The sequence below is a fragment of the Falco biarmicus genome, chromosome 6, assembly GCF_023638135.1.
Source record: "Falco biarmicus isolate bFalBia1 chromosome 6, bFalBia1.pri, whole genome shotgun sequence".
In the NCBI taxonomy this organism is placed as follows: domain Eukaryota; kingdom Metazoa; phylum Chordata; class Aves; order Falconiformes; family Falconidae; genus Falco; species Falco biarmicus.
The window spans coordinates 42,979,865-43,007,691 of NC_079293.1; the positions used below are offsets into that span (position 1 = coordinate 42,979,865).

General features: G+C 37.3%; 1 protein-coding gene across 6 annotated transcripts in view; it reads left to right on the plus strand.

The window, feature by feature from the left end:
• UTRN (utrophin) overlaps positions 1 to 27,279 on the plus strand; it is a 386,536-nt gene extending 359,257 nt beyond the window's left edge. For all 6 annotated transcript variants that reach the window (XM_056344155.1, XM_056344154.1, XM_056344157.1 and 3 more), the window contains 9 exons: positions 641 to 679; positions 932 to 997; positions 3,459 to 3,524; positions 10,853 to 11,011; positions 11,402 to 11,645; positions 18,549 to 18,657; positions 20,599 to 20,685; positions 23,447 to 23,469; positions 25,095 to 27,279. In XM_056344155.1, the coding sequence (XP_056200130.1) occupies positions 641 to 679; positions 932 to 997; positions 3,459 to 3,524; positions 10,853 to 11,011; positions 11,402 to 11,645; positions 18,549 to 18,657; positions 20,599 to 20,685; positions 23,447 to 23,469; positions 25,095 to 25,103 (802 nt within the window). In that variant the 3' untranslated portion in view covers positions 25,104 to 27,279. The remainder of the gene's footprint in view (positions 1 to 640; positions 680 to 931; positions 998 to 3,458; positions 3,525 to 10,852; positions 11,012 to 11,401; positions 11,646 to 18,548; positions 18,658 to 20,598; positions 20,686 to 23,446; positions 23,470 to 25,094) is intronic.
• Positions 27,280 to 27,827: the final 548 nt, after the last annotated feature.

Genomic DNA, 27,827 nt, shown 5'->3' on the forward strand with positions numbered 1-27,827 from the left:
TAAAGATAAATGGCCAGCATCATGCTGAAGAAACTGTTGGTATTGGTTTTCTCCCCTGCAGGTGGCAAAACTCAGTAATACATTCCTTAAAAGAAATAAAATAAAAAATCCTAAATAGTCAAGTATCAGCCTGTAATACAATGTATTTACCTCTGATTACTTTTATGCAGAAGGAAAATAACCATTGATAACTTTGACTTACGGTGGGTTTTTTTGTTGTCAGTGATGTTTTTTTCACCCCAATTTTTTACAAAATTATTTTCTAGTTAGTTCAAAATGAAAGCTCTGGTACTTGAGCAGAATTTAAATGAAACTGATCATGGTTGACAAACTGTAGTTCAATCAGTAACATGGATTTGGTATTTTTTTTAATTGATTTTTATTTAGCAAAATGAAGTGTATAAGTCAGTCTCCTGTCTCTTCATGATACACAGCAGTATCTGTTGCTGTCTCTTTTCTATGTCAATAGTTGATGATTCTAATAATGTGGGGTGGGTTGCTGGACAAAATATTTTGTGTTTCTCCAGCTTTCTTTTGCTGAAGTGGCACTAAAGTTTTTGATTCATAGTTTCTTTCTTTCTCTCTCTCTCTCTTTTTTTTTTTTTTTTTTTTTTTTTTTTTTTTTTGGTCTTCCCTACAGTCCTATCACTCTCATCAGTATGTGGCCAGAGCAATATGAGTGAGTATGCAGAACCCACCCCTTTGTCTGGAAAGCGTAGTACACTGTTGGCTGGTGGTTTTCTTTTAGCTCAGTTGCAACTAATCTAATGTGTATGAGCTATAGGGCATGACTGACTCAAAGCAGTAACACCCTTGGCACTATTGTGAATTTATTTCTTTGTCATCAGTCTAACTTGGTTTTAAAATTATGTTGTCTGTGTCATTAATTGCTTTGGACACCCCTAATTTTTATTTATTTATTTTAAACTAGTCCTTCCCAGTCTCCACAGCTGTTTCATGATGACACACACTCCAGGATAGAGCAGTACGCTACTAGGTAAGAGATGTACAGTGTCTGTCCAGTGCACTGCATTTTTTGTGACTGATTCCTGCAGATTTTAATATACGTTACTGACTGAAAATTATTAAAAAGATACAATTCTCTGTACTCAGAAGTCAGTCAAATGTTTTTAAATCATTAGCTTCTGAATACAGTTGTATTAAATGTAAAATAGATGCATTAAATCTATCATCTATCATACAGAATAGAAACTTGCAGAATTATTTTGTTTCTTGATTTTTAACCTTTGACATAAACTGAACTTGTTGGATATATAACTTTTCCCTGTAGGATTTTAGATCCAGGGTTTTGTTTTCTTCTGTGATAGGTGGGCAATATCCTTTACCACTGACTTTTAGCAGAACACAGAATAAGTACAGATGTGTTATGTTCTGGCATTTATGGGGTCACTCTAGTCTTTTCAGGATGAAATGTCTATTACGACATTTCAGCGCTTCTGTGTCTTGTTGAAATAAGTACCCAAAAAAAGTAACCAGAAAAGTAAGGAAAATATGTAACAAAATATGTAAAAAAATGTAACAAAAAAGTAACCAAAATATGTAACAAAAAATAACCAAAATATGTAACAAAAAAGTAACCAAAATATGTAACAAGAAAGTAACCAAGGAACACAAATATTTAATGAAAATGTAACCAAAATATGTAACAAGAAAGTAACCAAGGAACACAAATATGTAACCAAAACAACTAAGACCACACAACTTCCTCAAAACACTTCTTCCTCTAGTAATAACATCTAAAAAATGAAGACAAAATTCTGTTATCTTTCATGTAATTTTTGTGTGCTTTCTAGTTGGATCAGTTGTTATGTGTATTTCACATGTAAACTAGTGAATTTGTTGTTGTTGTTTTGATCTTTTCAGCTAAGCTTCTTTCAAAAAATATTATCAGGCCTTCCCTGATAAGACTGTGCCAAGCAGAAACAGTGTGTTATATTAGGGCTTAAAACCTTTATCGTCACTGTTTGAAGAACATTCCAATCTCAGTTTTCTGTTAACAAAGTCCCCTACCTGCAGTCAAGTACCGTCTCCCCATTCTCTTGTGCTGTGTCACCACTGAGTTGCTTATAAACCCCTTTCTCCACTTCCAGTTTGTATCCTGCCATGAAGGCTCTTTGTGACTCTCGAGTCCCTTCCCTGTCTCCCTCTGCTCCCTGGTTAAGGCTGTCTCCTGGTTCCTCATGCTATTCCAAGCAAATCCTCACTAAATGATGGAGGTTGAAAACATGATGATAATGGTAGAATCTGCATTTGTGTGTCGGGATATCTGTCGCTAGCTAAGAGATTCAGTGCGGGCTCCCCTCTGGGAAAAATACTGGGGTTTGTACTACTTCCCTGTATAACAGAGGGACTATGAAGACTATTTTTTTAGGTTTCATCAAAGACGTAAAGATGCTGAGCTAAGCAGCATTACAAAGGTGACTTGTAAACACGTTACTCACCATGAACTAATCTGTTTGAGATGCCCCAAAGCAGAGATGATCTGAATATCTTTAGTCACTTAGGAGCGTGTCCTTTCCTTCAGGGGAGGTGTTGGAGCACAACACCCCACTGCAGCCCTAGTGGGACAAAGAGATCAAGATGTCATCCTGTATGTGCTTGCACTTATCCTCCAGTCCTGAGGAATATTAACAAATGTACAGATGGGCAACCTTGCTCCATGCTAAAAGGAGACACCAGAGTTCCCAGTTCTTTAGGGCCTTGGACGCTGCTTTCAAAAAGAAGTTTGAAATCTATAGTAATGCATAACACAGTTGCAAAAATATGTGTGAAATTAAGATACCTTTATAGTAAAGGAAAGAGCTGTATTTGAGGCAGTCAAATGTGTGTGCACAGCATTGAGTCTTCCTAGATTTTTATGTATGTGTCTTACATACCTAGGGTGTATCTTTCCTAGAAGCTTGAGTAGACACACAATCCCTGTTGCAATTTTAAAGAGCTGTATGGCCTTACATCTACAGTATAATAATCCAGTCCTTTTAAATTAATTCCTGCCAAAATGAGGAACCATAAGCAATGACCCTGTAATTAGTTTTTTGTGGTGTTTTCCAGAACTTGTCCGTCCACAGTGTGATGTTATTTGCCAAGCATAATTTCAGATGTTACATGTGCTATATTTAAAAAGTATTCATCCTTTTTTGTTAGTCCAGCTATATAAAATTCTAAAAGAAAACCATCCGCAAAAACATCTCTTTGACTAATTCTACTATGAGAGTTGTGGGGATGCTAATGATAATTGTGCTAGAGATAGAAAATATACTTGTTCTAAGTCCTCCGGATTATAGGTTTTTGTGACAAAATTTAGGAGTTTATTCCTATTTGTGTATACCGAGATTGCCATACCTGAGATGTTTCTAAATAGAATTGATCTTCACACTGCCTCTGTTTTAATTGTGCAGCATGTTCTCTGAAAGTTGTGGTCTTTCCTTGCCTTTCAGGCTAGCGCAGATGGAAAGGACCAATGGCTCCTTCCTCACGGACAGTAGCTCCACCACAGGAAGCGTGTAAGTAACTCATAGGCTGCCAGGAACTTTGGTTATAGATGGATGGTATAGTCTTCATAAATTGTAACACAGGACTTAATCTCAGTGGAAGTATATAATTAGTATGACCCCAAGAATGCCTGCATAAATTTCATTATTCCAAGCATCAGTTGTAGAAATTGGAGATGTTTGCTTGATGAACTCTACGTTTATCAGCCATTCTGCTTCAAAAGTGAGGGTATTTCATGTGACTGGAAAAAAGTCACAGCTTTATAGGTTCCAGTTTGTATTTCTTTTCTGCTTTTAGCATAGCAGAAGAGAAAAGAAATCCCTCTGTGTTGAAGTGGACAATGGAGTAGGTCAGAAGCTTGTGCTAACTCCCAGGACAATTTTCTAATTAAAAAAAAAAAAAAAAAATCACCTGTAATTTGAAGGTTCTGCAAAGCCAGAACAGTGTTGCTGCTAGTTGTTTATATTTCAGTTTTCTGGCTGCTGATCCATCTGTTTGTCCTTGGGGATATAAACATACTCCTACATAAGTTTTATCAACACCATGTCCTTTTTTTAATTATATGTGACTTTTATTGTAAAAATCTTCATTAAAATGCATTGATGAACCTGGCAAGCATAGAACCCCATGAATTACTGAGGAATTAAGTAAGTTTTTTTAATGTAAAAATACATGAATGTTTTAACCTCACTGTGTCATCAGTTCTGTTAATTAAATCAGTGTAGCAGGACTGCCTCTCAAGTTATTAATGAATGTCATCAGCATTTTTAAAGAGGAAGCAGTAATTATTCAATTTTCGTTAGAAAATGCTATTGTTCTCAATAATATTTTAATTTACTTTTTAAAAATCTAATCATGTAAATATTCTACCTAGGAAGGCTTAAATTTGAGATTTAAAATACTTTGCTTCAGAGAAGCATATGTGACCACCTTCAATTTTTTCTTCTTTCCTGCTTAATTAACTCTATTTACATAACTAATAAAACGTTTTTCATGTGTAACTGTTTTCATGTGTTTCTGTCATTGGTACGCTCACTAGTGAGAGAAATGCAGCCAAAATACTCCCTTTTGATTTGCCTTTCAAAAGAAAAGCAGACATACTGTCATTTGGCAGGAAAGCTGAAAACTTGAAGGCAGCTAAATGTTCATACACTTGATTATTTATTTTGCAATTAATGAGCCTACTCATATACAAAGGCCAAACAACCATCCATCCCGATGGTAAAAGGGGGTGTATATGCTTCATTTTTACTGGTAAATTAGCTATTCATTTTAATGCAATTTCCCAGCTACCTTATCAAAATAACCTTTATTTTAAGAAAAGGAGTGAGGATGGTGAGTTTGTGTGCCAACATGTGAGAGGGACCTCTGTATTTGGGTCTCAGTCCTGTTGTCAAAAGGGGACTGTTACACAAACAAAATTTGCAGAGATTAAGAGACCAATGAGGAAAAGAAAGTACCCAGTGACACCTTCTGTTTTATTTGCAGATAATTTGCTTTCATTAAGTTACATACTGAAGTACTCACAAAATTCTGATGAACTGTGGTTTAAAGTTTGGAGTTAAGCTATTATCATAGAATCATTTAGGTTGGAAAAGACCTTTAAGATCATTAAGTCCAACCACTAGACCGTGTCTCTAAGTGACACATCTGCGCATCTTTTAAATGCCTCCAGGGGTGGTGACCTTACCAGTTCCCTGGGCAGCCTATTCCAGTGCTTGACAACCCTTTCAGTGAAGAAATTTTTCCAGGCATCTACATGGCTATGAAGTTTGGATCATAAGTTGCCTACAGCTGGAGCACTGGGAATTTAGGATTATAGTTCAGCTCTATTCATACTATTGTAGTTTGTCATAGAAATGAGCAGGTTGTTATCATTCTATATAGACTGAATTTGAAGAAACAATTTGAAATGTGGATACACATTTTTTCAGTTCATTGTCCCTGCTGTAAACGTATCTAAGAAACATCTCGTTCTCTTATGGTATTCAAAAGAATTCAGGAGATGATGACTGGTTTGGAAATAAAATTCTCTTCTTCTCATAATTGGGAGTTACAGTCTGTGATCTTATTTTCATTGGTCCTCAAGAGTCCTTCACTTTACTGTGTACCTAGAACAGAGGCATAGTTGCACTTAATTTTGCAAGGTTACTGGTTTGATCTTGTTAGGTTCACAAGTTCATCAACAATACTTTTAAAAATCTTCGTGCTCTGAACAGTGTGTGTAAGAAGTCTTCTACATTTGAATGACAGTGAGACAACTTCTGCTGTCAGTTAAACATCATACGGGCTTTTTTTCAGGAATGTTTTGCAATATACCATTTGATTAAGAAACCATTCTTCAAAGAAATTTCTCTGTTTTAACTAGCCTGTTGTCTTGAATGTCATTATGACTTCTATCTCCCTAACTAAACCTTTCTAACCCTCCCCTCCCCTAAAGTTACGTAAATTCCATTTAAAAACGCATTATTCTCAACTGAAAAAAGTAAGTGTCTCTACTGTAGTATGTCCAGCTTCTTAACAAATACTCTCATGCATGAGTTTTCTGGTGTAAATACTTTGAATAAAAATGTTTTTACTTCATATCAGCTCCTCCATACATTAAGGAGTTCTAAACATTTAGGCTAGACTGTTGTGATGCATTTTCTTGGGCTTTAATTCATACAAAAACATCTGTATCTTTAAAGCAGACTGGCCTCTTCACAAATGAAGATGAGCATAAGGAAAACACAAAGTCTTTGCAACAAAGAATGATAAATAGCGTCCCTAACAAAAACCTATGCCTCACAATTTGACAAATCATGGTGTAGTAGAATGAAAAGACAAAAAGATTTGTTAGGAAAATGGGACAAGAATTTAACTCTCTTATCCCTGTAATGTACGAACTGTCCCATCTAGCCCATACTGAAGTTAATTCTGCTAGATGTAGTATAAATACTTTCTGTGTAAATGTTTAATAGCTGTTTTCTGATTAGTGTCATTACTACCAGTTATCTTCATGTCTGCAGCACTGTTGACGCCACCTCACGCTCAACTGAAGGCAGAGTTGGAACGTATCTGAAATGTTATTAGGGAGCTACCCGCTCAGGTGCAGGAATAGGAGAAAGGCCAGTGGTACTTTTAGCTGGCACTGCCGATCAGTCTGTCGTAAGCCAAACGAGCTCCAGTAATGTAGTACCTGAATACTCTGACATGACGTAAGTGGTTAAAAAGCATCTTGTCACAATGAGAAATTAGTTCCATGTGATGATAAAATTAGGAGAAGAAAAGTAAGTTAAAGACAAATAATTTTGGATTACCTTCTTGAACCTTATTGCTTCTTCTATGCATGTATGTTTTGGAATAGGTGGCTTGAAAAAATATATACACAAAACAATAGGATATTTCAAAGGCTGTTTTCCCTGTGTTTCCTTGTTGGGGTGTTCTTTTCCTTTGATATGTACTACTTTCAAATCTGACCTCCTGCAATGTCATTTTTACTGCTTTCTAGTGTGGTGAAATGCTGAAAAGGAACTGCAGCCTCTGCTGTTGAAGGACTTGGTGTAGTTCTAGCTTTTTCTCAAAGCATGCAGGGTCTTCAGAAGAATAGCCACCATGACACAATGAGGAATTTATTCTGGTGGTGTGCTTTTTTTTTGGTTGTTGCTGATTGCCATCTCCAGCCAGTTCTGCAGAAGAGAGTCCTGGATTCTCAAAATGAAAGAGTTTGCATTGCACAGAGCGTATGCCACTCCCTTATGTTCTAGGTCATTTTGTAGCCCTGTGCTACTAATGAATCGTCTTAATTACAGTTTTGAGGTTTGTCAGTGCAGGTTCAAGGTTCTGTTGTTTTGAACTAGTATTTTTTGCAGAACAGACCAGAGGTGGAACACATAGTAAACACACACTTCAGAAGACTTCTATCAGGCACTTCTTCCAGCGTGTGAAAAAGCCTGCTGTCATTTGCAACATGTAATGCCTAAAAAAGACTAGTCAATTTTCACAGTCTGTCGTGTACAGTTTCTGAGACTCTGAACCAGTGGGAGAGGAAGGAAATTAATTTTTCTCTGGACTGAATAACTGGGAGAGGAAAATATAAAATTTTCTGCATTTAGCTGTGTTGATCTTGCATACTGGGCCACGGTACAGTCAAAAATATCTAAGCATTTACTGTGTAAACTCTTTCTTTAAAGGGTTTATGAGTTTAATTTAAAAATGAGGTTATACCTAATGCAAAATCTGGAGAGAATCTCAGATTTCACTAGTTCAAATAAGTATAATAAATCCAGATTTACAGAGCTCTGTTAAAAAACCAACCAAACAAACAAACAAAAAACCCCAACACCCAAACAAACAAACAAACAAAAAAAACCCAAACAAAAGCCAAACAAACAAAAACATTTCAGACTACCCAGGTAGTTTGTAAACCAATTCATCATCTTAAAGTGTAGACAGCAGATTTTTGGTGCCTAATTAAAATAATCAGACTAAACTACTTTATCATGTGAATCTGCCTTGACAACACCAACGCCCTTGCACAAAAGAAGGCTGTGTGTCTGTGTGTCGTTACACTGTATCACTTAATATGTAAACAGGTTTTTTGATCCTGAATGATAAAGCTGTCTTCTCTTCCTAGTCGCCTTTAACACTCCATTTCCGTACTTGCTGAAGATGGGACACTGAGCTGCCAGCGCTGCCGGCTTAGTGCTGCCGTGTCGGCCACAGCGAGGGGATTCTGCACATTCTGCAGGGCTGTGGAAGCCCGTTCTGTGCCTACATCACTGTGGCAAACATTTAGTTATAAGGGGTGGGGATTTTTATCAAGACAGTTATAGGATGAAGTACCATGGGGTTTTCATTATCGTGTTTAGGACCTGGTCCAAACGCCATGAAATGCACTAGCCTTTGTGTCAGTTTTACTAACGCAAACTGACAAGGCAAGAGATGCTGAGTTTCTCTGCAATCACTTAAGTAGTGGAGAAGAGAAAGCAGTTAGAGGCTTTCTTTTTTTTATGTTAAAAGTGGAAGAACTTGCTAATTAGGTTCCTTTTACAATTTTACATATAAACTTTCTGCAAATCAGTAGTTAATCACAAAAGATAAGATGAAGGAAAGTGATATGCAACCAGAGCTCTGTGGAAGGGTCTATTCATACCTGTTTTTAACCTTTATTTCATAAATCAACTTTCATGGAATAGAATGCTGTGAACTTTTAAAGTGGATAGAACTGCTACAGGCTATTTTCTTTTTGGTTTTGTTTTTTGTGTGGTTTTTTGGGTTTTTTAGGTATAGTGTTACTTGATGCACATTTGGTTGTAATAGTCCAGATTTTCAAATCTCAATGACAAGTCAGAAAATGGAAGACCACATGCTGACTTTGGGTAGATAGAGAATAGTTATCCTTAAGAGGAAATAGATTAGTGTTGTTCAACCATAGGATTAGTCTTCAGTAAAAAGTTTGACTTAAGCAGTACTACATAGAAGTAGTTTTCTAAGAGAGAGAATCAGTAATCAGGAATCAGTATTTATGAAATCTGTGGTTATTTTGTCTTGCTCCTAATACTGGTGATGCTTTAAATAGGTATTGATGTACTGAGCTACCAAAAAATCTTGAGTCAGCGGTATAAAATAGGGTCTTTCATTACACAAACAGTGTGTTTGCAACTCTTATTTGTTCCCGTCACATGCATTTGCTCCCTTTACCCCAAGAGCTTGAATGTGTTTCTGAGAAAAACCCCAATCCACGTGCATGGCCTGTAAAACACCTGATGTGTTTTACTTGTACATGTGTTTGTCTATAGATTATTTGTCACCGCAGAAATAACTTCTGTTTCTTCCAGAGTATACATTTCTAAATACCTGGGTTTATTATTCATTCAAATGAGAGACTACGTTTGGATCTTTTGTGATGAAAAAGGTTAAATTGACTGACAGGAAATTTTTTAAAAGCCTCGTGCAGAATCTCCATTACACTTTTACTTGGAAAAAAAATAGTTTATGTATAACGAACTTCTTATTTTTTGTATGTGCTTTCAAAGGCAGTGCTTGAGGATACTTTTCATTATGTCATATCACAGTTGGTTAATAGGAGAATTTGTAGCTACTTCTTTCCAAAAATAGGAGGAAAAAGGTCAGCACAAGAAACATTTGTAATGTGAGAAAGTATCTTTTCTAAACATTATCTGTATATCTGTATATATACTACTCGTGTCTTTCTCTCTGTTGTTGACCATGCTTTAACTGTAGATGATGTTTAGGGTAGTTTAGTCTATTCAGGGATGTTCAGTTTGTAGGGACAACACTTCACTGTACCATAACGTATGCAGTCTCTGTTTTGTAGTCAAGCAATGAAGAGAATTTAAAGGGGGTTTTCTTCAGCATTTGTACTGCTGCAGCAATTTCTCTTAAAAGACATGAATAGTATATGTTTTTCTACGGTTGATTTATCCTTCTTGAGTAAGCAAGCAAGCAAACTGTTTTTAGGACATAGTTTCCTTCACTTTCTATCCATCTGACTTATGGAGAAAAGCCAGCAACGAGGAAAGAAAGGCACACTTCCACAAAAGCAAACTCATTTGAACTTTATAGCGCAATTGAAAGTGCCAGGACTTCTGTGTCTCCTTACCAGAAGCTAATTTCAATGGGAGCCAGGAGGCGGACAGTGTTACAGTTTATTTCTATCCCTGAATCTGTAAGGAGGAGGAGATCTGCTACCCTTGAAGAGTTTCAGTGTACTGCATGTGTATGTCAAAATGGGGGGGAAAAGGTGGAAATACAAGGCTAATTCAAAATCTATAGCATTATTTTTGAAGCATTGTCAGTCCCTTTGTGCAGGGCACAGTGTTAGCTAGATACTTGATGATCCATTACTTTATGACTTCTTGGAGAATTCTGTGGTGATTTTTTCTTTCTGGTTTTATTAGGTAAATTGAGCACACCAAAATTACCTCCTAACTAATATTAAAAATCTCACCAGGAATGTAAAAGGAACTACCAGAAAGCTTGTTTGATTTTATTTATTTTTAAGGCATTTCAAATCAGTCATCTTCAGATTTATGTCTGTTTGGATATTATGTCTGATTCTTGCTTTCACCATTTCTTTTCAAACCACCAGCAGTATTTCTTGTTTATGCATACATTAAAGTAAACTGGTCTTTTATGCTACTACAGATCTTTTTTTTTTTTTTTTTCCTGTGCATTGTATGTTTATGGCTTTGTGCAGTATATTTTTTAGGCTTATTTCCTGCTCTCTTAGTCCTTTTTCATAAGCAAACGAACGCCTTTAGTTTGACAAATATGTTTGCTCGCATAATGAATATTTTACTGCTCTATCTTTATTTGTGTGGTTTTATTTCTCTAGAGAGGATGAACATGCCCTTATCCAGCAATATTGTCAGACGCTGGGAGGAGAGTCGCCTGTGAGTCAGCCACAGAGTCCTGCTCAGATACTGAAGTCAGTGGAAAAGGAAGAGCGAGGAGAGTTGGAGCGCATCATTGCTGACCTTGAGGAAGAGCAAAGGTCTCATAATCATCCTACCGGTTTCTGACTTGTCACCTCATTGTTGTTTGAGCCATGCATGTACTATGTATGTATGTATGTATGTTGGAAATGAGATCGACCTAGGAGTCATGATTTTAGCAAAAGAAAAAAAATTCAGTCAAGGCACATGTCATGCATAGCCTGACTTTATTAGGTAGAAGAGGGTGGGTCTGTGATAAAATACCTTTGTTTCACTTCTACTTTATTGTTTTATGGTTTTTTCCCATAAACCACAAATCAAGACATTGTCTTCTTATGAGCTACTTGTGTTCTTAGTGGGAGATGATGGTAACTTTATTTCATCTAAGGAAGTTTTTTATTTTAATTTGCTTGATAGTCATCATTCTCGTCCTTTTTTCAATATACCAGGAGTCTACAGATAGAATATGAGCAACTAAAGGAGCAACATCTTCGGAGAGGAATAAACCCTCTTGCATCACCTCCTGACTCCGTTGTGTCACCTCAGCATGCTTCTGAAGATGCAGAGCTCATTGCTGAAGCTAAACTCTTGAGGCAACATAAAGGTCGCCTGGAAGCAAGGATGCAAATATTGGAAGATCACAATAAACAATTGGAGTCTCAGCTTCACCGGCTACGGCAGCTACTTGAGCAGGTAGATGTACACTGATGGCATTCCCTTGTGTTGTTTCTGCAGGGTGGATTTCTTGGTGGAACAAAGGTATTGGAATTTTACTGCAGATATTTGCACTACACTAGGTTGGTCTCTTGCACTTGGTCATTTCTGGCATGAAAAGATAATTTTTCCTACCCTCTACTATAAGCCATGGTGAAAGCCAAATGAGCACAAAATGACTACAAGTGCTGGAGTGACCATGATGACTTATGAAACATTGAGAATAACACAAACAAGTGCAATAGCTTTTCATGAATTAAAAAGCAGGGGGTAGAAAATATATACCCTATTCTAAGTAATGGTGCCAGTCATGCCTGTATTTGACTTCACTTTTCCAATCTTTCCTGAAATAATTTGTTCTGTGGTTTGTTTTTGTGTTTTGTTTGGGTTGTTTGGTTGGGGTTTTTTTTCATGGTTAGTCACTGAAACCTTTCTTAGCATGCCAAAGACAGATGGCCAAATGTACATTTAAAATTCAAAAGGAGCAATCAACTACATTAAAAATCGAGAGAATATAGGGTTACTTTGTTGAGGGAAGAAATGTTGATTGGTTTTGAAGTCATCATATGCACATGTAATTAGGAAAACTGCAGCAACAATCTACAGGTTTTGTTAGAGATGTTAGCTGTACTATATCATGTGTAGAAGCTTGAACGATGGAAAAAAAAAAAGTATAAATCTTTTCTCCTAACTAATCATTACACTTGGGTCAGAGTACAGTAAGGCAGAGTATTTCTGCCTCCCGTGGGTCAGGTGACTGGCTGTACATAGTAGAGGATTTAACTAAGCCAAGAAACAGACCGCATAAACCAAGTATCAGAATGGTGTAAGTTCCTGCTGTAGGTGATACTCTCATTACAGTGATAAAGATACTTTTTGTTTGTTTGTTTCACTGGCTGAATTTGTCATTTTTCTAGACAGTTTTGGCTGAATAGTATTAAGAAGGATCTGTTCCCCAATGGCTTCCCTACCCTGCTAGCAGTCTTTTTGTTGTTACTGTTATTCTAGCATCTTTAATCAGCATTTGAATAGCTTAAATTTTTAATGGAGAAGATAAATGGTGCAACGGTTAATAATTCATGAAGTAAGTATCTTGAGAACTGTGGCCAGCAGTGGGTGTTTCAGAGAAGGGTTGAAGATCTGCGAAGAAACAGCTGTAGAATAGAAGCAGAAGTTCTGCCAAACCCACAGACACTTTCAGCTTAGTGCTTAAAGCAGGAACATGTTCATCCTTTAAAACTTTTTTTTTTTTTTAATGTAGCTTGTGGATAATCTTGTAATTTTGTAATCTTTTCAGTATCCTTGTAACATTCTTAGTAAGAGCTTTAGGGTAGGTGTGTGTGTTGTGATAAAGTGGACAGGCAGAGGGGCAATAGCTTCTTCTTATCAATTCTGCCCTTGGATTTTTCTGGAGTATTCTGCAGCTTGTGGTTTCTGATAGGGTGAGGCAGAACAAGAGTCAAACTTCTTCAATATTTCTGATCATTTACTACATACTGTTGCTCTTTTGCTTCGTGTCCAAAATCTCCTGCCTCTGTGGGAATCGTGACATGCTTCTGATTGTTCCAAGTGTCTTCTCCTAAGCTGTTCCTGTTTCTCCTCTGTCTTTTAATGAAGTGGCTGGTACAAAGTCAAGTATATGAGAAGGTCTGCATTATTGCTTCTATAATTTATCTATACAATATATCTATATTTATATGAATATATATATATGAAGTGGGCTCAGAAATCATAAAGAATTCAAATTTTTAGTGTAAGTTCTTAGTTCTTCAGTGAAAATTCTTTATTTTGACATCAATTCAATTATAAAGCAGCACTGAATTCTATTACTGCCCCCTTAACATTCTGAAAAATTGACCATTCTTCAGCATGTTTGTTTGTCTGTCACCTAGGCCATTACTGTCTATGAAAGTCTTTATCTCTTTCACTGCTTGGGGAAGGACTTCATCAGAAACCAGCTGGGGATCTAAGTATATACATTTGTTTCTTTTGCTTTTATTGGCTGTCCCAATTATTTTTCACTGGATATAAGGAATATCTTTTCTCATTAATGAGATGGATGACTCGCGTGGAAGATTCTCATAAGTCCCAATGTCAAAATAGGTAACTCCTCTGTAATTCCTGTAGTAACAATTACTAGTATTAAAGGACACAACTGTCTTGGAGCAATTTCTTTGCCATCTCTCTTTCTCTCCTCTGTCAACAGCAAGTCTCTCTGTTTCTCATTTCCACTCAGCCTCCTGACTGTTGTTTGGGTTAATAACTTGCCACTGAAACTAATTTTTTTTTTTTTCTGTAAAAGATATGGAGTGAGTCTGTCTACACACAGATGTTTGGGTAGAAAATTAATGAAACTTAGAAACTTTGCTGTAGTAACTGTTTAATCTAGATGAGAGCATTCTAGGACATTCTTTAGAGAGCACCTTTAGCAGAAATATGCATGCATCCTCACTGCACATTTGCCTACTTCAGGTCGCAATTCTGAGGTTACCATACTATTTTTATTTTAGCAAGCCCAGAGGATTGGTAGCTGTCAAACGATGTTGTCATTTTTGTCTGCCTGATTGATTATAGTGCCAAAGAGGAAGGTGAAACAGAACTGGCATGTGACAACTTTGGTACCAACATGTTAATCATACAGAGAAAAGATAAAGAATCCATTTTCATTTTTCTTTCTTCGGCCCCTTTTAGATACTGCACGTGCAAGGTAGAAGTAACAACTATTATGAAGGACATTTAAAGTCTGTTTGGATTTTTCTCTGCTTGTCTGAGCTGCTGAACAGAGGTTTCATATTGGATTTGATACTGAAGTTAATGGGAGCTGAAATCATCTGTCAATGGCTTTATAATCAGACTCCGAGAGTAAATAGGAACTGCAGCTTTCTCTCCAACTGAAAACAGGGGAGCTTTATCAAAAGAGCAGAGGCGGCAGCTACAAAAGGAAAGGGAGAATAAGACTGGAACAAGAAGAAACATTTGTAATGGATGTGGTATGGGAATTGGCCTTTTTTGAGGTTTCCTCTGATTGAGAGGCGGGGGGGTGGGGGCTTTTGTTTTGTTTTGCTTTTACCAAAAGCAACAGAAGTCAAGGGAGGAATGGGTATGTTTTATCTGTCCATTAAGCCACGGAACACTTCAGGCTCTTCTTTGGGAAAAACACCAGCAGGAAGCACAGTGAAATGAGGCACTGTAGATCAAAACTGGTTAAAATAAATATCGCTTTGAAAATAAACATCTGCTATAATACAGAAAAAAACCTCAATGTCAGAGTTTCCCAGAGAAGAACTTATCAGTCTCTTTGTATCTTCATTTGGTTTTGCATAAAAAGAAAACTCCCAGAAACTCCCCTTCATCCCCATAGAGGTGTGCTCAGTATCCCTGCTTGTATCTATTCAAGAAGAAGAAACAAGCATGTAGTAACATCTAGGGCTATTTTATTATGGTTTCTGGCTGATGGGTTGTCTGCTGAGTTGGTTTGAATAAGGATACGTGAACTTCATGATGCCTGAAGGGGGTTGATGATGGAAGTGATCAGATTTTGCAGGTGTTATGCAGCTGAGGTCAAGTAGAACATGATTTTTTACATTTTTTTTCTCAGGTTCTTTCCCAGTAAAATTGTTAAATCATGTAAATATGTGCAGCTATATCCTCAACTATTTTGCATTTAGCATTTTTCAGTGTCTGATTATTATATTAAGGCATTTATACCTCTACCAGACCCTTCCCGTTCTCCTCCAAACCCCACTCTTCATCTGCTTAACTGTATTGTCCTGATTTTGAAAGAAGAGGGTTTGGGAGCTTTTTGGCTTTTCTTGTTACTGCAGTCACTTGGAACTATGTAGTGTAACTTTTGCCAGTGTATTTAAATAAAAATGAAGTTATCAGACATTATCCTCTGATTAGAAGAGGATGTGGGTTTTGTTGTTTGTTTTTGTTTTTTTTTTAAATCCAAGTGAAATATTTCATTCTGACTGCTGCAGCAATATAAGGTACATCAATGTAAAGTATTCCAATTATGTTTTGTTTGCTCTGTTTAACAGTTTATCCACTGTTAAAGAGTCCTCGTGCTCTGTGGGGCTTTTTTGTCATTTGCAATAGCACTCCTAAGTGGTACTAAATAACGTTCACTACTAATCCATCATTTAAGGTTGTAGATATCGCCTTTCTATCCTAATTAATCTTGACTTTGCAGTGCTTCACTATCCTTGATCTATCTTATGTGTTGCTGTACTGCAGTTTTGTATCAAGTTCAGCAGCGGTCTTCCTTCTTCAGACACCCTCAGTCATCTCTGCACCATCTGTCCACAGTTACTGCTTGAAGAGGCACAGAGATCCAGTCCAGGTGCAAGTTTCTGTTTTGGATTATTCAAATTTGCTCAGTCCACCTGTCTGTGGGTGGGCAAGCAGCTACTCTGCTGCTGGAGTTAACCTTGTTCAGTAACTCCTCACCCTTAGAGACTTTGCTCATCTCTTTACCACTATAGCTCTAACTTCTTGAACATAGGTTCCTGGATTTATAGAATTACCTGGAGTTAGTTACCCCAGGCTTGGCCTATTTAAAATCACCACACTCATTTTACCTAGACTCTGTAGTAGGGTTGAAGCCTGATACTGAATAGCAAATTACTTAACTACTTGATAGGCATTCATTGTTCATAGGAGTGTCTTGATGGTAAAATCCTTGGCCAGCTTGAAAACATTTCAGTTTGTCTTCTATATGCAGAGCAATATTTCTTGATTTATTCTTTTAGTCAAAGCTGGAAGTTGGTATCGTCATGCTGAGAGAGAGATGGGATTTGGAGGAGAAAAAAGATTTACTGAGTGCTCAAGGGAACATTTCCTTCTATTTCTCATCACTGTGTATGGAAGAAAAAGTATCTTTCATTGTTCAAAAATCTTCGGTTTTGTTGAAGATTTTTTTGTAATCTGGAAGTTGTCACAAAAATTGAAGGTTGCACTTCAGGCTGTGAGCTACAAAGGAGCAAACTTGTGCACAAATGAACTCCTATTCTATATGTTACCTCTTTGCATCGAGTCTTGTAGCTGTTCTAGGTACTTGTTCAGTCCCAGTTTCGAAAAGATCTTATAAATAATGATAGTTTCTTAATAATTCCGTATCTACTTTTGACAGATTTATTTAAATAAGCTACTCTTTAAGCTGTTTGGAAGTAATTTGATGATTTGCAATCAAAAAAATAAATGATAGGGGCAACCATTTCAGCTAAGACTCTGTAACAGCCTCAGATGTAAATACTGTTCAAGTGCTTCTGTTTTTTCAGAACAATCATTTCTGGAGCTCAAATACTGTATTACCACTCTCTTCCTCAAAGGATTTCTTACAAGAAAGAAGGAAAAGAGGAAAAACCAAAAATGCCTGAGCAAGATCCCTTCCAATATTTCTGAGTTGTTATAGTGAAGAAGTCTTATGGTCTTTTCTTATTCTGTGTCCATATGTGTATACTTATACCTAATCTCAAGTACGTACATGTATACAACTGAATGTAATATGGAACTTCGTGTTTAATTCTTAAGGTGAATTTAAGAGTCCAGAAAGGCTTGCCTACAACACAGTTTTCAAAGTGTATGGTTTCCTTCGCTTAATTTTCTGGAGATTACATAGTACATAGTTTCCTGACAATTTGGTGCCCTCCACACCATTGAGAAGCAGCGCCAGCGGGAGCGATGGCTAGATACCATTTTTTAAGGTTTAACAAAGTTCTTTTCAATCTTGAGTCTTCACTCAGCTGGATTGTGAAGGAGTTTTGCAAAACTGTTCATGATTGAACAGTTGTTCTAAGGATGATCAGTCACCCCGGGAAAGCTTCTTAGGGGACCTTAGCTGAATGTCTTCTGTGTATATGTACGTATACATCCATACATATATGTACAACCCCAATAATACCATTGTGTAGTCTTTCTGCATAGCTGAACTGAAAGCCTCAGCAGACTGTTAGGGTTGTACATAACACTGTGTTTGTATGGTGTGTGCTCGCAACAGAAGGTTGTTTTTATCAAGATCATTGTTGTGGTTTAACCCCAGCCGGCAACCGAGCACCACGCAGCCTCTGGCTCACTCCCCTCCACCCAAAAGGGTGGGGAGGAGAATGGGAAAGGAATGTAAAACTCAAGGGTTAAGATAAGAACAATTTAATAATTTAAACAGATAAAAAGGTAAGAACAATAACAGCAACAACAACAATAATAGTAACAATAGTAATAACAATAACAGTTATAATGGAAAGATGGGGAAAAGGATAAAATCCAGAGGAAAAGGGAGAAAGGAAACCAAGTGATGCACAGTACAACTGCTCACACCTGCTGGCCGATGCCCAGCCAGTCCCTGAGCAACGATCCCCCCCTGCCCCAGCTCACCCCCCGAGTTTATATACCAGGCATGATGTCCCACGGTATGGAATACCTCTTTGGCTAGTTCAGGCCAGCTGTCCTGGCTGTGTCCCTTCCCAGTCTCTTGTGCCCCTCCAGCCCTCTCGCGGGCAGGGCCCAGGAAACCAAAATGTCCTTGATTTAGTATAAACAACTAAAAACATCAGTGTGTTATCAACAGTGTTCTCATATCAGAGCCAAGACACAGCGCTGTACTAGCTACTGAGAAGAAAGTTAACTCCATCCCAGCCAAAACCATGACAACCATCAACTGGTGTCTCATTAGAATAACACTTAAGTCTGAATTTTCTTTTACAAATTGTTGGTTTGGGTTTTTTTCCCCCAAGAGTTATATAGCCCTGAGACAACTTTAGTTAGTTTGGAGAACAAACAAGAGCACATAGAAAAGGAAAGGAGCAGGATGATTGCATGCAAGCCTGCGCTTAGATTCTGTAGATACAATTTATCTAAATTTGGGTATTATTCTCATTAATGTAGCCCGAGTCAGACTCCCGGGTTAACGGCGCCTCCCCCTGTGCTTCACCCCAGCACTCTGTCCTTGGCTACCCGCTGGAGCAAGAGACAAGCTCACAGTTTCATCAGACAGGTAAGTGTTTTGATCAGATAACATGCTGTGTGGGTCTGTGGGTGACTACTGAATAGGTTTGTTGGCATCTTTCTGAAAAGATTTATCAATAAAAAGGAACTGATCTTTGTGATGCTGCTGGGAACAAGACTTTACTGCAGCTGGAGCTGTTGCTTCCCCACACTTGCAAACAGCTGTGGTATCACAAGAATCCACATAACTGAATAGTGGATTTCTGTCAATAGACTTCTTGGTCCTATCTGTTTTGAGCAAGTGAATTTACTGGGCAAATCCATCGTCACTGAAGAGGGAACCAGATTTCATTGAACTGAAATGTTCAACAGCTCTTTCTCCTACATGTGTGCACCCAGGTAATCTGTCAGATACAGGAACAAATGTACAAAACGTGTAATAGAGGCTTCCAATATCTTTTTTTTCCAATATCTGCTTTAAAAAAATCTGCTGTATCCTTTGCTTAGCGTGATATTTTGATGATCCCACCCCTCAAAGACTTCCCATCTTTAGGAATTCTTGATGTATTTAAGTGTACAGCCTTTGCACATAAGGACATTTCTCGCTTGAAAGACTATTCTAAATTCTCCAATATCAGAACTCATTAATTCCACTGGGAGTTAGCAGAAATAACTACAGACCATTGAATGCTCTAAATTAGGGGGGGAAATGAAAGATTTTTCTTAAATTATCTTATGTGAAATTTCCTCCCTGTTTTTGTTTTCAAGCCTTTGTGTTATAGATTGCAAGTGATTTTATTTCTGTGGAAAATAGGAAGAACATTCATGGAGTCCTTTAGGTTGAAAAAGACCTTAAGATCATTGAGTCCACCACTAAACCACGTCCCTAAGCACCACATCTACACATCTTTTAAATACGTCCAGGGATGTTGACTCGACTGTCCAATGCTTGACCAGCATTTCATTGAATAAATTTTTCCCAATATCCAATTTAAACCTCCCCTGGCACAAGTTGAGGCCATGTCCTCTTGTCCTGTCTCTTGTTACTTGGGAGAAGACATCAACACCCACCTCACTGCAGCCTCCTCTCAGGTAGCTGTAGAGAGCGACAAGGTCCACCTGAGCCTCCTTTTCTCCAGGATAAACACCCCAGTTCCCTCAGCTGATCCTCATAAGACTTGTATTCCAGGCTCTTTGCCAGCATTTCTTGCATACTGAAAAGTTTTCATTCAGCACTGGCATGTGTTCTTACTTTAATTTATCTGGAAAAATGTGGAACTTCTTCCAGTCTCATTTAATGCAATGGTAGATTTATGAGAGATGCTGTCTAATAACAATGCCAAGAACAGAGCCAGCTGTATTCCCTAACCATTCCCTTGGCTAATTTTAAGCAGCATTTAAATAAAAAATGGCAAGAAAGATTTTAACACTAGTGAAATTGCTGGTGCATATTGAATAAAGCCCATCTAAAAGATAAATCTTCTCCCCCCCCCCCGCCCCCCCCCCAAAAAAAAAAAAAAAAAAGAATAGTGTAAAAAGAATAGTGTATTTGGTCTGAAAGTTACATGACTTAATCATCTGAAAATGGAACAGAATTTTAATTGAGTAGCTACTGAGTATAACTCCCTCATCTTGTAAGCCTTTTATTTATTTTAACTGTAAATTCTTATATACTGTTCCTTCTTGGCAATTTATTGCAGTTAAATCTTGGGTGCAATGGTTAAGCTTTAATAAAAGAGAAATGAGTTCTTCTGCAAATCAATAATATAACTTTCAGCTCCTTTCCCAAGGCTGGCAATTACCAATGACAGTTCCTGCACATTAAGTTAAAAAGGTTTCAGATAGTGGTTTTCCATGAAATATAAAGGAGCATTTAACTAGAATGTTGGGTGAGAATGCCTTTCAGAGTGTTGTCGTCTTTTTTTTTTTTTTTTTTTTTGTCTGCTCTCATTACTAAATTCATTGCTCTTTTTTGTTGTCATATCTGCAGATGACTTGTTAGTTCCACCTCATGATACCAACACAGATCTAACAGATGTTATGGAGCAAATCAACAGCACATTTCCAGCTTGCTGCTGTAAGTGTAACAAAATAAGTCTCTGAGAATAGTATTGCATTTGAGGCAGTCTTTTGAAGAAAAAGAAAATAATTCTTGTGGTATTGACTAGGGAAAAAATCTTCACTGTGATGAGATTTCTTGTCAAGATACACGAGCCCCATAATTGTATTCTTTAAAGTTCCTCAATAGACACTATTTGTGAAGGTAAACAAACAAATGTTCTCATGTTTTAAGTGGAAGTGATTCACTGTAAAAAAAGCCTATAGCTCCGTATGGAATTTTCAGCTGTGCCCCCATTAGGGAAAAGAGACGAAGAATGCCATTAGCTGCTGGTACAAACCTTATGTAAACCTAAGTGAATGTAGATTCAGAAGTTTTGAATACTGTTTGACTAGTAAAACTTGGGAAAAAAGGCCTTAGGCAACAGGAGGGGGACTGTAGCCTAGTCCTGACTGCCTGAACGAATTATTAAACTAGTTATTAAACTAACTGACCAGAGGAAATAACTGTTAACGCAGCACATAACACCTTTCAATGAAAGGTGTTATTTTATTCTGTGTCTATTAAAGAGAATTCAAAAGGAAAACAAATTGGTTTCCTGTGCATGGCTTGTATCAACCGACCTACATTTCCACTCATCCCGCTCCTTCCAGAGCGTTACCGCACTCGCAGAAGTGGGGAGCCATCTTCCTGGTTCCAGCAGTATTTTGTACAGATTGTGTTATTCACGTGTATTGTTTTTTTCAAATATGTGCATACATATATATCTTCACTTGCAGCCCTTTTGGCTCAGAAAAAGAGTAGGGAAAACTTCAATACATTCTTAAACTTTCAACAGTTCTTTCAAATGAAATGTAATAATGATGGTCAGGTTTAAAAGGCACAAGTGAGAGGGAGGGTCTTTATGCCCAGGCTTTTTAGAAGCACTGGGAGTGAACCCAGTTCTATTTTGGAAACTTGGTGAACCCTGTTAAAATACCCCTTTTATCTCCTGTATGTACATTGCTTGGCTGTGAAGAACTGCATCACTGAAGATGCACTTTGCATGTTTTGAGAAAGTAAATTAGGATGTAGCAAAAAAGGTCATTTCAGCTGTCCTTTGAGATTTTTCATTGAGTTCAATAGTTCAGAGCCTATCTTTTTGCAGATTAAGGATTTGATTCTAAGGAGCATCTCTTCTTGAGGTCAACAGCTAGTGGGACTACTCAACACAACTCAAGGGCACGTGTGTGTATACGAATCAGTAGTAAATGCAATTCCAGTATCAATTCCTGTTTTTGCAAATTATTGTCTTGCATACTACCTGGTCATTTGGCCCAGATGAATCTAAAGCAAATTGCCCTGTGTCGGGGCCAGCTTGACAATGATGGCTATTCTCTGCAATCAGGAAACATGGAGAAAAACTATACAGTAAACTAACATCCATGAAACTATACCCTGAATGAGACAGGAGGGGACTGCAAGTCAAAACCATGGCCCCACATACTTTCATATTGGGAGATGTATTTGAGCATTTAAGGTTAAAAGAAGTCAGTTCCAAATTTCATGTGATTTTTCCCTTTGCCATGGTCATGCTGCTGTAGAAATCAAATCAAACCATCATGCCCCACTTAGTAGGTACTAATTACATTTGCTTTTCTTCAGTCATTCTATAACATCACTTAATTGGGAGATTTACTAGGCGTACATGTAACTATGTAAGATTCATACACTGTTTTAGAAGCCTGGAATGAGGATTTTAGTCTGTCCTTCCCAACAGAGTGCATTAAACTCCATGAGTTTTGCTAAGGAAGGTCCATCATCTTTTCCTGTGGCTGTTTTGAGAAGGATCTGTCTTTCTGGACAGATAACTGTCTAACCTGTTCTGTAAAACTTCCAAAGACGCAGACTCCACAGACTCCCTAGGCAATCTGTTTCAAGAGCACCATTATATTCCTAACCTTAAAAACTAATATCATTACCCTTTTTTAATTGTATCCAAGCTAAATTTTATTGGAACAGCCTTCATGTTCAACATATCATGTCCATTTATTTAAAAAAAAAAAAAAGGGAAAAAGCTATTTTTCTTACCACCTCATCCCTACTAGTCTCTCCTACTCTGACTGCAGCTTTCATTAAGGAATTACTAGCATCTGAGCCTTACATGGATTATTTTTATTCTATCTTGACTGTATAATAGAGCCAATCTTCATATTTGCTATATTTGGTTTTATGGGTTTCAGGTTATAATTAATCTTGAAATCGGTATTTCTACTTACTCCAAATATCCCTGATAAATCAATTATTCCTATAGTAAGGCACTGCTCTTAATGGTGGAGTTTGGGGTGGGTTTTTTTTTTGCTCCCCAGATCCTTTGATTATGCTTATAATGCCTCTTTTCCTTCCTTATTTATAAGATCGGTCATCAGAACTAGGTAGGTGTGCAACACAGTGCAGCAGTCTTGTCTGTGCAAGAGTGAGTTCCAGAACAAAGCATTTTGAACAGACGATATTATAATACACTACTTTATATATAGGTCTATATGGTCGCAAGTAATGAAAAAGAACAGTTCATAACATCTATATATTCATAATGCTATACATTTCTTAAGAGAAAGGTAAACTTGTGAAGTTACGCGTAGACCATTACAACACACTTCCAGTTGAATGCATATGTTTTTTTAAATAATATTTTTGTTCTTCTGTAGTACGTATTTTCCTAATACTGGCTTTGTTTTTAAACTGCCAAGATGCAGAATCATGTACATTTCTAAAGTTCTTTTGTTTTTTCTATTTGCAGCAAGTTTCACTGGCAGACCACAGGTATGAGACATGTTTACATACTTGCATAGTCATTGGAAGCAAAATAAGTTGATAAGTTCTATTAAAACAAAGTGGCTGGATATTTTTCTATATTTTTCCCTAGAAGTCTATTTGGAAGCTAGACCAACATAACAGGAAGACTAGATTCTGGAATATCCCAGTTAATAGAAAATTCCCGCTAGTTCAGCCATTGCCAAAGGTACTATGGTGTGCAGTTCTGGGATGTTGACCAGATGGAATCACCTTGCGTCTATGAGGGCCAGTTAGTTTCAAGCCAGCATCAGCTTGCAAGATCAAAGCTGGTTCTTACAAAGGCTTCCATGTGACCTTGTGCCCTGATGCCCGTAGCTCCATTTTGGGCGCTATGGGCACCAGGGCACAACGATCAAGAGCCACACAGCATCTTAAAATGCTGGATTAAGCTATCTTCTCCCAGTAGGCAACCACTTTACAAACTCAAAACAGAAATTTGGCTACTCTCAAAGTTCATAAAAATGTTGAAAAAAAATGTGTTATTTAGATACTTGGTTTGAAAATCTAACTGGTATGAGGGGTCAGTTATTTTTTTCTTGAAAGTAACAGAAAGAAGAAAAACACTTGCTGTAGGATTAGGTTGATATTGGAGCCCATGTGTGCCAAATAAGGAATGACATAATCTTGTGTCACTGCAGAGTTCTTTGAAGGTTTCATTGTTAAATAAGTTTTAAAGACTACCACAAATTGCTGTGTGAGACTTCAGAAGAATTAAGTGGTAGGGAAAGAGTCTATTTATACCCCCAAATTGCTTCATCCTACCCATTAATCAACAGTTTGCAAGGTCAGATTTCCCCAGAATGAATATCTAAAAATTCAGAAATATTACTGTGGAAACACTTTCTTGGACTGTTGGATTGTCTTCCCAAACAGGAATTTCTGACGAGAATGGGATGAATCACGCCCTGCATTTCATTCAGTCAACTTGGACTGTGTTTCAGTCTCCTAAGTTAAATTAGTGAATTAAACTAGGATTTTTCAGAAATCCTTCCTCTAAGCAGGCATGGAGGTAGCTTTCAGTGTTATCAGTGAAAAACACAAATCTTCCTGAAAAAGCATTTGATTGATTTATTTATTTATTTAAATTCAGGATGATTTCCAAATGGTGTCACTGCAAACTTACCCTTCCAGAACCATTAGAGAAGGCACATTTGTCTGTTCAGGAACAGAATCCTGAAACAGGAGCCTGGAAACAAGCTTCACATGTTAAGGGGCTGAGTCCAAATCCAGACTGTATACTCTCTGTTTTTACCACTTAGGCTTCAGATAAGACAGTAGTTTGCCTAAACAATTTTTTTCCATGGGTTCAGAACACGGAGAAGTCTTTAAGTCATATTTACTGCTCTGTAGACTAACATCCTCTGGACCTTACTCAACAAGAATTTTAAACACTGCAGTATGGTAAAATTAGTTTTCTTTTAACAACATCCCTCAGTGACTTGCTGAGTCTTGGACCAATACAGCTCAATTTTTAAAATACAGGAGTTTTGTAAAAGGACACCGGAGTCCTTAACTGAACCAAGCCCACAGTAGTTAGAGCATTCTAACGTGTGTGAACACGGTACTGACATGGTTATTTCTTATCATGACAGGCAATGTAAAGAGTTCATTGGGACATTGACCAGTGCTTCCTGATGTGCAGTACAACCCTTTTCTACAAACCACCAATCGTGAGTTCCACTTCATCAGAAGACTGCATGGGACCCTGGGACATGCTGTTCGCTCTGACTGCGTGTTCTACTTGAAACAGTAAAACACTGAATACCCAAAGACGAGGATGTTGTTTTTATAGTATTGCTTTTTTTTTTTTTTTTTTCTCTCTTCTTCTTCTTCCCTTTCTATGCAACTGTAAATTAATGAGCAGTGGAGTACTTGTCACTGATTTGTATAAATATACAGCCGGGGGAAAAGGGGCAGGGGCTTTATATACGTTCTTTTTGATAATCGTAAAGAGGACTGCATAAGGAGTTTGGAGCAAAATGTTACATTTATACATTCCTTTCAGCTCATTACTTTTACATTGTAAAATACCCTTAGTTATATTCTCATACATTTAATATTCTGTACTGATTATTTATATGCTAACCATTCGACCACACAAATTTCAGAATACCCTTGAATTATTTTCAGGATTGGCATATGAAGTTCCCATAATCTGTATTATTGTTACTGGTTAACAAAAATCGCCACTGGGTGCAAGCTACAGTATTTTAAGTCTATTAGACAAAGTAAACTCTTTTTTTTGAGTCATAATCATCCTCATGCACCAAAATAGTATTCTTAGTTTTCTTTTAGTTATTTCCAGCCAACACACTCCGTTTGGAGGGTTCTTTCTTTTTTTAAGCCTTACTTTACTTTTGAATCAGGAGATAGCTAAGAAGAGGACTTAGATGATAGCTTAAATTGTTTTTAGTAAGGTCTATGTTAGTGTAATTTCTCCAACTTTGTTCAGAGACAAAGCTTTGCTGTTCCCTGCTGTGCCAAACTTGCTTCAAGTTTTGGAATTTACAGTCTGTGAAGTAAAGCTCATTTCAGTGAGATCCCCTTCTCTTGTCTGCCTCTTGGAAATGAAGAGACAATTAGAAAGCCCTTTCCAATACTATTAGTGACAGAACATTCTCTTCAAAACTGCAATGCACTTCGAAATCCTTTGGCATTGTAGTCTTGCAACTCATCTTTATCTTTGAAATCATTTATTCATGTACTTTAAGTAGGGATGATTACGGGAAAGTTATGTCACTGATCAGCTGAGCTCTAGTTTTAAAATATGATCATAAGATATTTTAATGTATTCACAGAGTTTACAATGCTGCATGGACAATTGCTTTAATTTCAGGACATACCTTTAATTGGTAAAACTGCATGCGATATATTTCATGTATAGTAGAGAGAAACAAAACTGTGTTGTTCTTAATTATTACTGAAGAGAAGAAAAATAATAATCTCAAGATGGTATTGGAAGAGTTGCAAATTCTCTACTGCTACCGAAAAATGCTAGAGCACATTTAAGACAGCAGGTCAGAAATTTCTAGTGTTTTTGTGAAGTGGTGCCAGCTACACTGTCCTGCACCCACAGTATTCACTCCTGTACTGTTGCTGCTCAAAGAGTCATTTGGGCACAGCACTGACCACGTTCTAATGTTGGCTCTGGTGCCAGTTCTTTCTGAACCCTTTGGCAAGTTATTTAACCACTCTGCCTCTGTTTTCCCACCTGTAAAATGGGGATGATAGTACTTACCTCTCAAAGTTGTTGTAGGGCTTGCTTAGTTAGTGTATGAAAAGCTCTATATAAATGCTAAACATTACTTCTGAGTGGAGCAAAATTGTCAAGGTGGAAAGAGAAGATGCTGGCCTCTATAAATGCTTCATTTATTAAAAATAAGTAGTGTAGTTATTTTGAGGAATAAAACACCCACATTTTACAGAAGAGGGAAGCCGTGACCACCTTTCTACCTCAGACCTATCTTCATGAGTAGTATTGGAAATAGCTTTATATTCAGTTCTCTGCAAAGTATATGGCTTTTATCAAACTACATCATTCTCTAGACAAAGAATCCTTAAAAATACCCCCCTACATAAGTAAAAAAATAAGTCTCAGTAGTGAATTCGGTGGCTTTTATTTTTGTTCTGAATATGAGGTTATGTATAAAGTTGTTTTTCTGCCTGTGTTTGTATGCATCCTTTGTCCTCTGCTGCCAAGTAAATGCTGCTTCAAACACTACATTGTAACATTCTTCCTCTGAGACAATAATAAATAAAAGGAATATATTGCAGTAACATGAGAAGAAGCATGGAGTTCTTTCAAGTTTTGTGGTCTTCAAGGATGGCATTTTTCCTTGCTAAGTGCTGAAAATTTCATTCTGGAGAAGATTAGTTTTAACATAGGAGTGCTGTGATAGTCCACGTCTATATGCTAGCATTTTCGGAGTGTGGTTTGCATTTATGTAAATGAGATTAAGCAGTGTTTTCTCCCCATAAATCTGTGCATATTTTCTCCGCTGTTCATCTTGATGCTCTCAAAGGTCTTTTCCAACCTAAATCGTTCTGTGATCTTTAGTGATTTAGTCTGGAATACTTCTCAGTTTTATGACATAATAGGTTTGATCACTGAGAAGCGGACTGCTTTTATTTAAGAAATGTTATAAACACATATTACAAAACAGCAATAAAATAATACAGGAAGCCTTGTCAAATACTAGAACTGTAAATTAGTCTTCAAGTTCTGATGGCATTCAGTCAATGTACTCAGCTGAAGCACAGTATTAGGTAATAACATACTTTCTAGCCCTACCATGCATGGGTTTTAGGCATTTGTATTAAGCTAA